The sequence below is a fragment of the Belonocnema kinseyi genome, chromosome 7, assembly GCF_010883055.1.
Source record: "Belonocnema kinseyi isolate 2016_QV_RU_SX_M_011 chromosome 7, B_treatae_v1, whole genome shotgun sequence".
Taxonomy (NCBI): Eukaryota; Metazoa; Arthropoda; class Insecta; order Hymenoptera; family Cynipidae; genus Belonocnema; species Belonocnema kinseyi.
The window spans coordinates 45,551,880-45,565,000 of record NC_046663.1 but is presented as its reverse complement, the minus strand read 5'-3'; the positions used below and the strand labels follow the sequence as shown (position 1 = coordinate 45,565,000).

General features: G+C 28.3%; 1 protein-coding gene across 2 annotated transcripts in view; it reads left to right on the top strand.

Annotated features, from left to right (window-relative positions):
* LOC117176178 (putative sodium-dependent multivitamin transporter) overlaps positions 1-11,670 on the top strand; it is a 58,599-nt gene extending 46,929 nt beyond the window's left edge. For both annotated transcript variants that reach the window (XM_033366276.1, XM_033366277.1), the window contains 3 exons: positions 3,869-4,086; positions 6,872-7,125; positions 10,625-11,670. In XM_033366276.1, coding sequence (XP_033222167.1) covers positions 3,869-4,086; positions 6,872-7,125; positions 10,625-10,928 — 776 coding nt within the window. In that variant the 3' untranslated portion in view covers positions 10,929-11,670. The remainder of the gene's footprint in view (positions 1-3,868; positions 4,087-6,871; positions 7,126-10,624) is intronic.
* Positions 11,671-13,121: the final 1,451 nt, after the last annotated feature.

Here is a 13,121-nt window from a genome sequence, read left to right as displayed (position 1 = left end):
TGAAAGAGGGAGCTCTTCTTAATATTTTGACACCAAAATCATGTCGATACACCTTACCGACTGTGAGTAAAGCCACCCACGCTTTAACTTGACAGACTGTACGTCGTAAGGGTCGGTTCCCTTCTTTTTACAGAAACCCCACCATTGTTTTAAAGCCTACTTCATATTGTTTCAACGTTGAGCTGGATAGTGATGTAATCATCAAATCTAATGATTCCACCGGGCTACCTTTAAGTCTAAATGCCGTCCTGAGGTAATCCCTGATATTAGAGAAAGACGCGCGCTCAGGGGATGTTCTGTCCTGAAAGGAGACGAAACTAAATTTTTATTTGGCCCGAAGCACAATATTTCACTCGTAAGCAGTGACTTAAAGATCGGATACCAGGGTTGTGTGGGCCAATTTGTCAATAATACAATTCCCTGAGCTCTATTCTGAATGACTTTTTAAAAGAGTTTGGAAATCTGGGAAAATGGGGGAAAGGCATAGAAAAAAAAGATTTGACCAGTTAATAGTAAAAGCATTGACTGCCAAGGCTTGTTTCTCAGGGTACCACGATACGAAGTTGTTACATTTTTTGTTATAATACGATGCAAATAAGTGGACCTCTGGATTGCCAAATTTCCTGAAAGGCTAAGTTTGAAATCTCCCATTCTGTATCTATATTTTTTATTCGCGATAACTGGTCAGTTCTTACATTTTCAGCGGTCGAGATATAAGATGCAAATAGCCAATTATTTCGCCTTTCTGCCCACTCCCAAATTTCGCTACTCAGGGTGTTGAAATGCTCGTACTTTTCGCCCTCCATCCGATTAACATAAGACACTGCGGTAGTGTTATCTATTCTTAACAATATTTCGCAATTTCTTTCTCCGTTTGCTAAGGCTTCTAAAGCCAATTTCACCGTAAGTAACTCGAGTATATTAATGTGCAATTTTTTCTGAGTGGCCGACCACAATCCGAATACATCCTTCCCTTTACACCAGGCCCCCCAACCGGATGTAGATGCATTTGTAAAAATTTCCATATCGTAACTCCCGGTACGAATTGGATTATAAGTCGAATCTATATTATTGAGCCAACAGTCTTCTTCATGAGTTGAGTAAGGGATTTTCATGATAGAATCGTAATCCCCTTTGGTCAAATTTAAGGCTAAGATTTTCTCTCTCTCCAAAATTTTTGTATGAGCCCAACCTAATCCTACTCTGGGGCATGCTGCAACTAAATTCCCGATCAATTGTGCGAAGTCTCTAATTTTGTGCTTCGTTGTTTTTTGACTTTGAGTAAAGACTTTTTAATTTTTTTCCTTTTTTCTATCGGGAATCCCACAGTTAATTTTTTCGAATTCAGTAAAAACCCTAAAAATTTACAAACTTTTCGCGGCTCTAATTGGCATTTTTCGTAATTTATGACAAAACCTAAGGACTCTAGTGTTCCTAATGAGTATTTTACATTCTTTTCGCATTCTTCGTAGGAATTACCTATCAAAAGGAAATCATTTAAGTAATTAACCGAAACAAATCCTTTTTCTCTGAGTATCGATAAAACAGGTTTCATTATTTTTGTGAATGTGTAAGTGCACACGGATAGTCCGAAGGGGAGACATACGAATTCAAAAAGTTGGCCTTCGAAACTGAATCTCAAATATTTTCTGGAATTTTCGTGAATCGGCACCGAGAAATATGCATCTTTTAAATCGATCGTGCACATTAAGGTTTCGGGTGTCAACATTTTTACCGCTGTTCTAAGATCCTCGAGCTTAAAGTGTTCCGTGGTAATAAACATATTTAACTCTTTTAAATTAATGATAAAACGATTTGTACCGTCTGACTTTCTTACGAGGAAGAACGGAGAAAGAAATTGATCTTGAACCGGATCACATTTGCGAATAGCTTTGGTCTTTAATAATTTTCCAATCTCTTTTTCCAACGATGCCCTTTTTTTGTGTTGAAAGATCTTTAATTTTAGGAGGAACTGTTTGGAAAGGTTTTTCGTGAAAACTGATCTTAAACCCTGATATGGCCTCCAATATAAAGCTATCAATTGAAATTTCGTGCCACTGTGTTACGAAACGTTTTAAATTTCCTGCTACTGTACCTACATTTAATACTTCTTGTTGGGAGTTCCCCTCTTGGTTTGACTCTGGTAGGGTTGAAGTCCGTGATTGTAAACTCGGTTCGAGTACCCTTCTCTCGATGGTTGTCGTCTCGCTTGTCCTCTCGATTGCGAGTGCCAGTTGTTGCCTTTTTGGCATTAGTTTTTCCAGTTTAAATTCATCTGTCTCGCAGGCCACTTGTATGTCTTGAACTTATTCATAGGGGACTTCCTCAGAGTTTGGACAATCTTTCCTATCGACCTGACCTCTTTGAACTGCTCGGACAGTTTCTCGCCAAATAGAAATTTCCCAGTTTTATTCTCTTTGATGACATTCTTGACGGGTTTGGTAAGGCCTGGTTGAATAAACGCAATCCTGGCTTCCGTAAGTAGTGATGTAGTCCCACCATTAATCTCCCGGCGTCACTAAACTGCTCGATGACTTGCCACACGTCGAAATCACCCGTGGGGTTATTCAACACGGTGGAGAGTGCGGTACCTAAGGCGACTACCGCGGAAGCCAGTCTTTTCTGGTATCTCACGAAATATTCATCTCTCTTTTGTTCCGACTCAGAGAGGGTAAATTTAATTTCTGCATTGCAGGCTGGTGTTTCCAATATTCCGGAGTCCGGGTACTTTTTCAAAAATTGATCTGCGAGCTCTTGGTCGAGGCCTTTTTCTTTGATAGCCATCCACCTCTTCATTAGGTTGGGGTGGATGACCACCTTTGCCCTAAGGCATTTTTCGGGGTCGTCGCCCAAGGCTTCGAGGATTTCGTCGTCTAATTCGACATTTTCTTTATTTGTTTGTAAAATGGGAGTTTCCCCATTTTCTTCGTTTTCCTGTATAATGGGTGCTTCCTCATTTTCAGAATCCCCCTGTGACGCAGTCCACGGTCGTTGTCTTCTACGGACAATAAAAGAAAGGAAGGAGGATAAGTTTTGCTTTCTTTATCATGTATTTATATATTTATTATCGATATCTTGTCTCTCGTGCAAGCTTATCGATTGAACTCTGGCTTGTCTTGCCTCTCGTGCAAGATCACCAGGTAGCTTTTGATTTGACTTGCCTCTCGTGCAAATTCATCAATTTGAGGTTGTGTCAATTCATTTTTTTTTCCTTTCTTTAAATTTATTTTTTATTTTATGTTCTGATTTTTTACTTAACATAATTTTGTCTTTTGCTGATGAACGGAGCTTTGTAATCTACGCAGAAAGTCTTCCTCAGACTCGTCACCACGAGGTGCTGGGAGGTTAATTCCGAGGACAGTTGCACACTCATGAAACCTCTTAATCTTTCGCGCTACGTCGTCTTCCTCGTCGCCGTCGTCCTCAAACACTTTTCTATTCCTATTTTTGTTCATCTTTCGTTCGATAATTTGCCATTATGAACGAAAATGTACGCTTCAACTCTCTCAAGGTGTTAACATTCACGCACACATAAAATGATCCCCTCCCTTAACCATAATCATTATGGTTAAGGGAGGGGATCACGTGACTTTTTCTTCCTATAGCGCCCAAGGTGTGACTTTCACGTAGTCCAAAATGGTACTACAAGTTATAATCTCGAGAACTAGGTAATGAAATATAATCAATATTTTTAAATATTAGTATTGAAGACATTGTTGTTAACTTCTCTATCTAATTAGTAATTCATAAACCAGTATTAAAATTTATTCCTTAAAAAGGAGAATGTTAAGAAATGTTTTCATTAGAGTTTTCCAAAATTTTTCAAACTTGGCTATTATTTTTAATTTTAATTTGTGATTTCTTTTAGGTATCTTCAGTGCGGGATTAAGTTCGATTTCCGCAGCTTTGAACTCCTTATCCGCAGTTAGCTTAGAAGATTATATCAAACCCCTTTATAGAAAAATTAAAGACGAAGAATTTCCCGATTCGATGTCCCTCTATACTGGAAAAATTCTTGCCTTCATCTTCGGGCTTCTCTGCATCGCTGTAGCTTTCTTGGCTCAATATTTGGGAGGAGTTCTTCAAGTGAATATTTTATATTTCATTATTATATTACTAATTATCTATATTTTTTATATAAAACCCCAGAAACTTTTATTTCAGATTCAAAGCATCCAGATTTTTAAGAGTTTAAGTTTCAAATGTGTTTCAATCAGACAAAATGATCTTAAAAAAAGGGGAAATATGGTGATTTTTTAAATGAAAATAGGGGAATAATAGGGTAATTAATTCTTTTAAATAAAATGTGGGTATGAAATTGAATTCAATATGAAATTCTTTATATTCTTAAAATTTCATGTCGAAAAAATATTGCATTTTCAACAAAAAAAAGTTAACTTATTAAACAAAGAATATTTTCTGCTAAAATGTATAAATTTTCACTATGTGTTGAGTTCTTAATTTAAAAATCTAATATTTTAGAAATGTATTGACTTTGAAACTTGAAAGGATGAATTTTGAACGAAAAAGTTCATTTTCAACCAAGAAAAATGATTTTTCTAAAAAAAAAATAAATGAATTCTCAAAGAAAATTAAAATAGTTGATATTTCAACCAACAGTTTTTTGTTTTAAATGAAAAACAGTTGAATTCCACTAAAGAAGATAAATTTTCAAGAAAAAAAACTAATTTTCAAGAAAATAGTTATTTTTTCAAACCAAAAGATGAATTTTCAGCCGAAAAAATTAATTTTTAACAAAATAGATTAACTTTTAACAAAGCAGTTGCATTTTTAAACAAAAAAGATAAATTCTGAACGAAAAATATAATAGATGATATTTTACAAAACATGATTTTAATTTTAAATAAAAAACTCATTGAAATTAATCAAAAACTATGAATGAAAACGAAAATTGAATGGTTAATCGAAAAAGATTTTCTATCAAAAGGGATGTATTATCAACAAAAAAGTTTATTCTCGACCAAAAAAAAATAAATTTTCATCCAAATAGTTGAACTTTCAAGCAAAACAGACGAATTTTCAACAAAATATTGCAATTTTGAACCAAATAATTCAATTTTTAAATAAAAAAAGTTAATTTTCACCCAAGAAAGGAGAATTTTAAAACAAATTGTTGAACTTGAAAAGAATACAGACGAATTTCCAATACAATATTGAGATTTTGAACCAAATAGTAAAATTTTTTAACCAAAAAGATTAATTTTTCAGATGATAGTTGAACTTTCTAAACTTTATACCAAAAAAGATGATTTTTCAAGAGAATAGTTTAATTTTTAACAAAATAATTAAATTTTTAACTTGACAGTAGACTTTTGCAAACAAAAACTGAAGAGTTAACACAGTATAATAACCCTATTTTGAACATTTTCTAGCTAAAAAGTTAATTTTCAGCCAAATAGTTGGTTTTTATACCAAAGTGAACGCATTTTCTATCCTAACATATAAATTTTCAACAAAAAATTTAATTTTTCGACCAATAAAAAAAGACTTTTTAACAAAATAGTTAAATTTTTAACAAAATAGTTAAATTTTCAATAAAATAATTAAATTTTCAACAAAATAGTTGAATTTTCAAGAACAAAAAAATTTGTTTTTTAACCAAATATTAGTGTTTTAACCAAAAGAGGTGAATTCTGAAAAAAAAATATAACAGTCGATATTTAAACAAAAAGGTTTTCAATTTTAAATAAAAAAACAGTTGAATTCAATAAAAAAAACTATAAGTTTTCGACACAATAGTTGACTTTTTAACCAAAAATTCGATTTTTAATTTTTATTTGGATTTTGCACCAAAAACGATGTCTTTATCAAAATAGTTGAATTTTCAACAACATAATTAAATTTTTAATTTTAAATTAGAAAACAGTTGAATTCAATAAAAAACGATGATTTTTCGGTAAAATAGTTCAATTTTTAACAAAAAAGTTCATTTTCAACCAAGAAAGATGAATTTTGAACCAAATGGTTGAAAAGACTTTTTTATAAAATAGTTGAACTTTCAACAAAACACGTAATTTTTCAACTAAATAGTTGAGTTTTCAACTAAAAAATATGAATTTTCAGCCAAAAATGGAGTAGTTTAATTTGTAATTTTTTTAAATTTTGGATCAAAAAGGATTACTTTTAAACCAAATAGTTAAACTTTTAAGCAAAACAAACGCATTTTCAACGAAATATTGGGAATTTCTAACCAAATAGTGGAAATTTCTAAACAAAAAGACAAATTTTTCAGAAGACAGTTGAATTTTTCTACCAAAAAATATGACTTTCTAATAAAATAGTTGAGTTTTCAACAAAACACATAAATTTTAAAGAAAATAATTGAATTGAAGTTTTTAATCTAAGTTTTTAACAAAATAGTTGAATTTTCTATAAAAAATACGAATTTTGAGCCAAAAATCAAGTAGTACAATTTGAAATTTTTATTTAAATTTTGGATTTGAAAAAATATGAATTTTTAACAAAGTAGTTAAATTTTCAACAACATAATTAAATTTGTTACCCAATAGTAGTACATATTTGTAACCAGAATAATTGAATTCTGATAGCAAAAATATAATTGTAGACTTTTTAAACGAAAAATAGTTGGATTTTCGTAATGGATTCTATTAATTCTATTAATTAATTATTAAGAATAATTTTTAAGGATAAAAAGAGACATTCTTAAACAATGGGAAAAGTTGAGAATAGGAAGAGTGTTACATCTCCAATTATTAAATACACAATCTTCTTGAAATTATTCGATTAAAACCTTTTTTTTTAATTTCTTCTTCATTTTTTCTCATTATTGAGGCCGCCGTCCATTTAAAAAGGGATTTTAGAATAAAAATAGAATTTTTTTAAATTCCAGGCTAGTTTAACAATTTTTGGTGTCGTCGGTGGTCCATTGTTGGGAATCTTCACTTTAGGCATGCTTTGCGAATCAGCTAGTCAACGCGGTGCGATTACCGGTGTTATGACAGCTTTAGTATTTTCATTTTGGATCGCTTTTGGGCAGCCGAGACCAGCGCCTCCCACCTTACCAGTCTCTACTTATGGATGTGACACTAAAGAATTAATTTCGGATATTTCGAATATGCTTCAAAATGTTGCTGCATTAACTAGGTAAGATTTTTTTTAAACAGAATCACTTTATGAAAATTATCAGGGTAGCTGTTTTAATGAAAGAAAAAAATGCCCCGTATTTCTCACTTTTTATCAGGTTTCTCGACATTTTTTACGGTTATTAAATAAAAAAATTCGAAATCTGACAGTTGAAAACTTTTTCATTTAAAGTAATCAAAATTCAACTGCAAATTAATGCATTCAAAAAGAAGTCTTGAATTTTATACTTTTATCATTAAAGTATAAAAATTTTTGTAGATAAATTTGTAAATTTGTCAATAAAATTTTGTAATGTTCAAGATTATATCATTTTAGGCAATTTTAAGTGAGAACATTAAAAATTGAACGATTACATTTTTTTAAAATAAATATTTCTTAATTATAAGTTAAATTATTTTTATTTTAAATCGTTTAAAATAAATTTTTGTCGGATTGTTATTTATACATAAAAATTCAACACTTTCACTTGCAATTAAAATTTTTTTAATGAAATATTTTAAAAAGTAACGTTCAAAGTCTAAATTTAGAGAAGCGACTGAAAAATATACAAAAATTATATTGCCGACAATTAATCATGATAATAATAATTATTATTAATTAGTATATGTAACAATATAAAATTTCCGATAAGGGAATATTTCCAAATTATAAAAATCCCAAATCTAAACAATTAAAAATTATGTTAATAATAATAAAATAAAATCAAAATGTGTTTATCAAATAAAAATACTTTATTCGATTAATTTTTTTCTAAATTTTCCGATTCGGTAATGTCATAAATTGTTACACAAATGCAATAAAAACGTTAATTTACAACAAAACAAGATGAATTTTCAATCCAAAAGGTCGATTTTTCAAAGCAATAGTACTAAAAAGATTTTCATTTTTAATCTTAAACAGTTGACTTCAACCAGAAAACACTAATTTTCAACATAATAATTAAATTTTTAACCAAAATATTTTAATTTTTATAAAAAAAGTCGCATTTTTAACCAAAAAAGATTACATTTTTAGCGAACAAAATTAGTTTTAAAACAAAACTAAACGTGTTTTTAACGAAAGCATTTAATTTTTAATCATGACAGATTTTTTCAATCAAAAGACAAACAAAACTTGAACCAAATTGAAAAATGTTTGAACCAAAATTTGTATTATCTACAAAATAGTTGAGTTTTCACCCAAAGTTTACTAAAAACGACTAATCTTGAAATGAAAATGGAATAGTTAAATTTTTAGACAGGAAAATTAATTTTTAACAAATAAAAAAAATTTTTAACAAAATAGTTCAATCTTCAATCAAAAAAGATCGGATTTTAACTAGTGGTACTTTAAACAAAATAACGAAAGTTTTTTATTTAAATAAATTGAATTTTAAATAATAAAGAATAAAAAGAGATAGTTGAATTTTTTATTACAAAAATTAGTTTTAAAAAAGAGATCAATAAACTAGTCGAAATTTGAACCAAAAAAGATGAATTCTTAACAATAAATATAACGGTTCATATTTCAACCAAAACACATTTCAATTTTAATTATAAAACAGTTGGATTCAACCTACAAAGACGAATTTTTAACAATATAATTAAATTCTTCACCAGAACAGATAATTTTTAACCAAACCGTCAAATTTTTAACGAAAAAAAAAAATAATAATAACATTTTTATCGTAGCTTAGTTAAAATAAATTTTTAACGAAGTCATTTAACTTTCAATCGAAATAGTTAGATTTTCATCCACAAAGGATAAAATCTAAATGGAACGTTTCATAATTGAATTGTCAGAAAAAACGAACAATTTTCAAACAAAAATGGATTAGTACAAATTTCAGTTAAAAAAATTAATTATCAGCGAAAAAAAACGAATTTTCAACCAAATGATTCAGTCTTCAAGCAAAAAAATAAATTTTTAATAAATTAGTTTAACTTTTAACCAGGTAGTTGAATTTACAACCAAAAAATATAATTTCAACAAAATCTTTAAATTTTCCACCAAATAAATAAATTTTTAGATTAGAAAGATCAATTTAAAAAAATGGAAGAATAGACTTTCAATTCAAAAAAGTTAATTAAAAAAGAAATAGTTTTCGACAAAACTGTTCAATTTTCAACCAAAGAAATGAGTTTTAAACTAAAATCATGAATCTTCAAACAGAAAGAAGAAAATTCATTTTTCACAGAGGAGCTCATTTTTCTGTCAAGTAATTGAATTTTCAATGAAAAAAGTTAAATTCTCAATGAAAAATGAAATAGCTGATTTTTCAACAAAATAATTTAATTGTCATCCAAACAGTTCAATTTTCATATAAATTTTCAACCAAAAATAGTGAATAATTGAACTTTCCATTTAAAAAATGAATTTTCCGCAGACAAAATATTATTAACCAAAATAATCAGATTTTAAACCGGAGAGATGTATTTTAATTCAAAATTATAAATCTTTAACAAACAAAGAAAAAATTAATTTCGTAACAAAGTTATTCAACTTTCAACCAAATATGGTTGATTTTCAACGAATAAAAGATGAAATTTCCATGAAAAATTTATTAGTTTAATTGTTAACGAATTAAATTTTTAACCAATATAATGATTTTTAACAAATTTGAACAACTTTCAACCAAGTAGTTGAGTTTTTAATTTAAAAAATAATGATTGCTAACGAAAAATGTAATAGTTAGTATTACAAGCACAACAGATTTTTATTTAAAATTAAAAACAGTCGAATTAAAACAAAAAATATGAATTTGAAAGAAAATAGTTAAATCCTCATCCAAAAACATATTTGTTTTTAAGAAAACAGTTGAGTTATTAACCAAAAATGGTACAATTTCTGCCAGTAGCGGTTCAATTTTTAATTTTTAGTTGAATATTGGATAAAAAAACATGACTTTTTAACCAAATATTTTGACTTTTAACAACATAATTAAATTTTCGACCAAATATTAGTATTTTTATAGTATTTATTTATTTTTATATTAGTATATTTTATTTTTCTATAGTATTTTTTATATTAGTATTTTTAAATTTGTTTTTTTTTAATATTGTTTTTTTTCAATTCGATTTTTAAATAAATTTTTATCCAAAATAGTTCAATTTTCTTATTGAGTTCTATTAATTCAGATCGAATTTAAGCGATAAAAACGAGAAAACAATGGCAGTTTCTTAAAAACAAGGGAAAAATATGACTTTTTTTAAAGATGAAAGAGTCTGAAGTCTGGACAACATTCATACAGAATTTTATAAACTTCAACTTCAGTTTATCGAAAATTCCATTACTCTTTCAGGTTTTCCCTGACTTTTCAGAATTTCCAGACCTGTAACAACCCTGAGTTTTAAAATCAATTTTTAATTTTAATAATCGGGAAAACATTTTTAAAATATCCGAGAAAGAAGGCCTAAATGATTGGCAATTTTTTTCTTGCATTTTAGCGACCACCCTGAACATTGAGGAAGATTTTTGTAATTTTTTACAGAGTAAGTAATTTTTTTACATCGCTTTTCAGAAACGAAGAATCTCCTTATTTAAACGAAGAGTATTCTTATTTCTACCTCTATCGGATTTCGTACATGTGGTACTGTCCAATTGGTTTCGCCATCACGTTCGTGATTGGACTGCTCGTCAGTTGGATTGGAATAATGATGTGTGGTAGAGATGATGCGAAAGATCCAGATTTATTTTTCCCTGTGATAGCTAATCGTATGCGCAACAGAGAAATACAAGAACCCCTTTCTCCTTATGAAATGTCGAGAAAATACGAATTTTCGGTCGATTCAAATAAGTCCGACAAATCTAGCACAAAGCTTTAAGGTTGAAACTGCATCGCCTTAATTTATCAATTTATTGTATATATCTGTTGAATTTTAAATTCATAAAACTTTTTTTTTTTGAGTTGTGAAGGACCAATTTGTTTTTTGTTATGGTATATTATACACTCTTTAGTGCATTTGTGGGACCTGCATTGAAATATTTGATGAGGCTTGGGACTCACAGTATTTATATTTAGTTAAATTTTGTTATTTACATTTTTTAAAACCCGGTAGGTTTCTGGGAAATACTTATTATTAAAATGCCCTTTTTATATTTTTTTCCAATACACTGCCAGTTTTTATTGTTGTTGTAAACGACAAAAAAATTTTATATTATCTACACCGTGTTACAATTTACAAATAATAATGCTTAGAAATTTAAATAAGCGTAAGTAGGTTTTATAAAACGTATTTATTGTTAGTAAATGTTAATAATATTTAAAACAAATACATCACATTAAAATAAGTTGAAATGTCACAAAGAGAGAATCGTGGAATGAGAGAAATATTTATTAGAATTTCACGAGTTCAGTGTTGAGTGAATGTAAATCTTTAGCTAGTTTTTCGAGTTGTAGCTTCATTTTTGAATGTAGCAGATGTGTTTGCATCTGGTTGAATGGTAGTATAAATTTTATTACCGAAAGATTGATAGTTGACGTTTGTTTTTTATGTACTCGTATACTCTGGTTTTTAGAGTTTTCAGTATTACGTAAATAAATGTAGATTATAGATTACAAGGAAATTTTTAGTATTTGATTAGTCCGGATTTTATTATTTCATTTTTATTTCGCGGTTTGCAACGAAAAAGTTGAAATTGTGAAAAAAGATGACTTTAACAAAATAGTTGAATTCTTAAAAAAAATTACATTTCCAACAAAAAAGTTGAACTTTTGATCACGTAGTTGAATTTTCAATTTACATAAATTAATTTTTAACTATATAGTGGAATTTTCAACCATATAGTTAAATTTTTAACAACCATAAATGAATTTTCAATCACCAAAAATGAATTTTTCACTTAACAGTTGAATTTTCCAGCGGAAGGGACGAGTTTTTAACAAAATAGTTCAATTTTTAACAAAATAATAAATATTTCAACAAAATAGTTTAACTGTTAACCACTCGGTTGATTTTTCAACCTACAGAAATTAATTTTCAATAAAATAGTTCAATTTTCTAATAAAAGGCACAATTTTGTTTACAAAATAATTGCATTTCTAACGAATAATAAATTTTGTAACAAAATAGTTTATTTTTTAACCACATAGTTGAATTTTCAACCTACAAAAATGAATTTTCAACCAACAAATATTTGAATTAAAGAAAAAAAAATTAATTAGCATTTGCATTTAGAATCAAATAGTTGAATTTTCTAGCAAAAGATACTGTTCTTTTACAAAATATTTGAATTTGCACAAATAATAAAATTTTCAACAAAATAGTTTGTTTTAACCACGTAATTAATTTTTTCAACCTACAAAAATGAATTTCCAACCAACAAATATTTGAATTAGAGAAAAAAAATTATCGATTAGCATTTGCATTTACAATCAAATAGTTGAATTTTCTAGCAAAAGGTACTATTTGCTTACAAAATATTTGAATTTGAACAAATAATAAAATTTTCGACAAAATAGTTTGTTTTAACCACGTAGTTATATTTTCAACCTACGAAAATGAGTTTTCAACCAACAAATATTTGAATTAAAGAAAAAAATTATCAATTAGCATTTGCATTTAAAATCAAATAGTTGAATTTTGTAGCAAAAAGTACTATTTAAAAAAATATATATTTGAATTTCAACAAATAGTTCAATTTTCAACCAACATAAATGAATTTTTAATAAAATAGTTCAATTTTCTAATAAAAGGCACAATTTTGTTTACAAAATAGTTGCATTTCTAACGAATAATAAATTTTGCAACAAAATAGTTTAACTTTTAACCACATAGTTGAATTTTCAACCTACAAAAATGAATTTTCAACCAACAAATATTTGAATTAAAGAAAAAAAATATTAATTAGCATTTGAATTTACAATCAAATAGTTGAATTTTCTAACAAAAAGTACTATTTTTTTTTATTACACCATTATGCCATTTCCCTTTCGGGGTAGGCGTGACTCACTCGGCAGGGGAAAGGAGTAGTGTGTGGAAGGGATAGAGATTTTTCAGATTGATCCAGAATTCTCG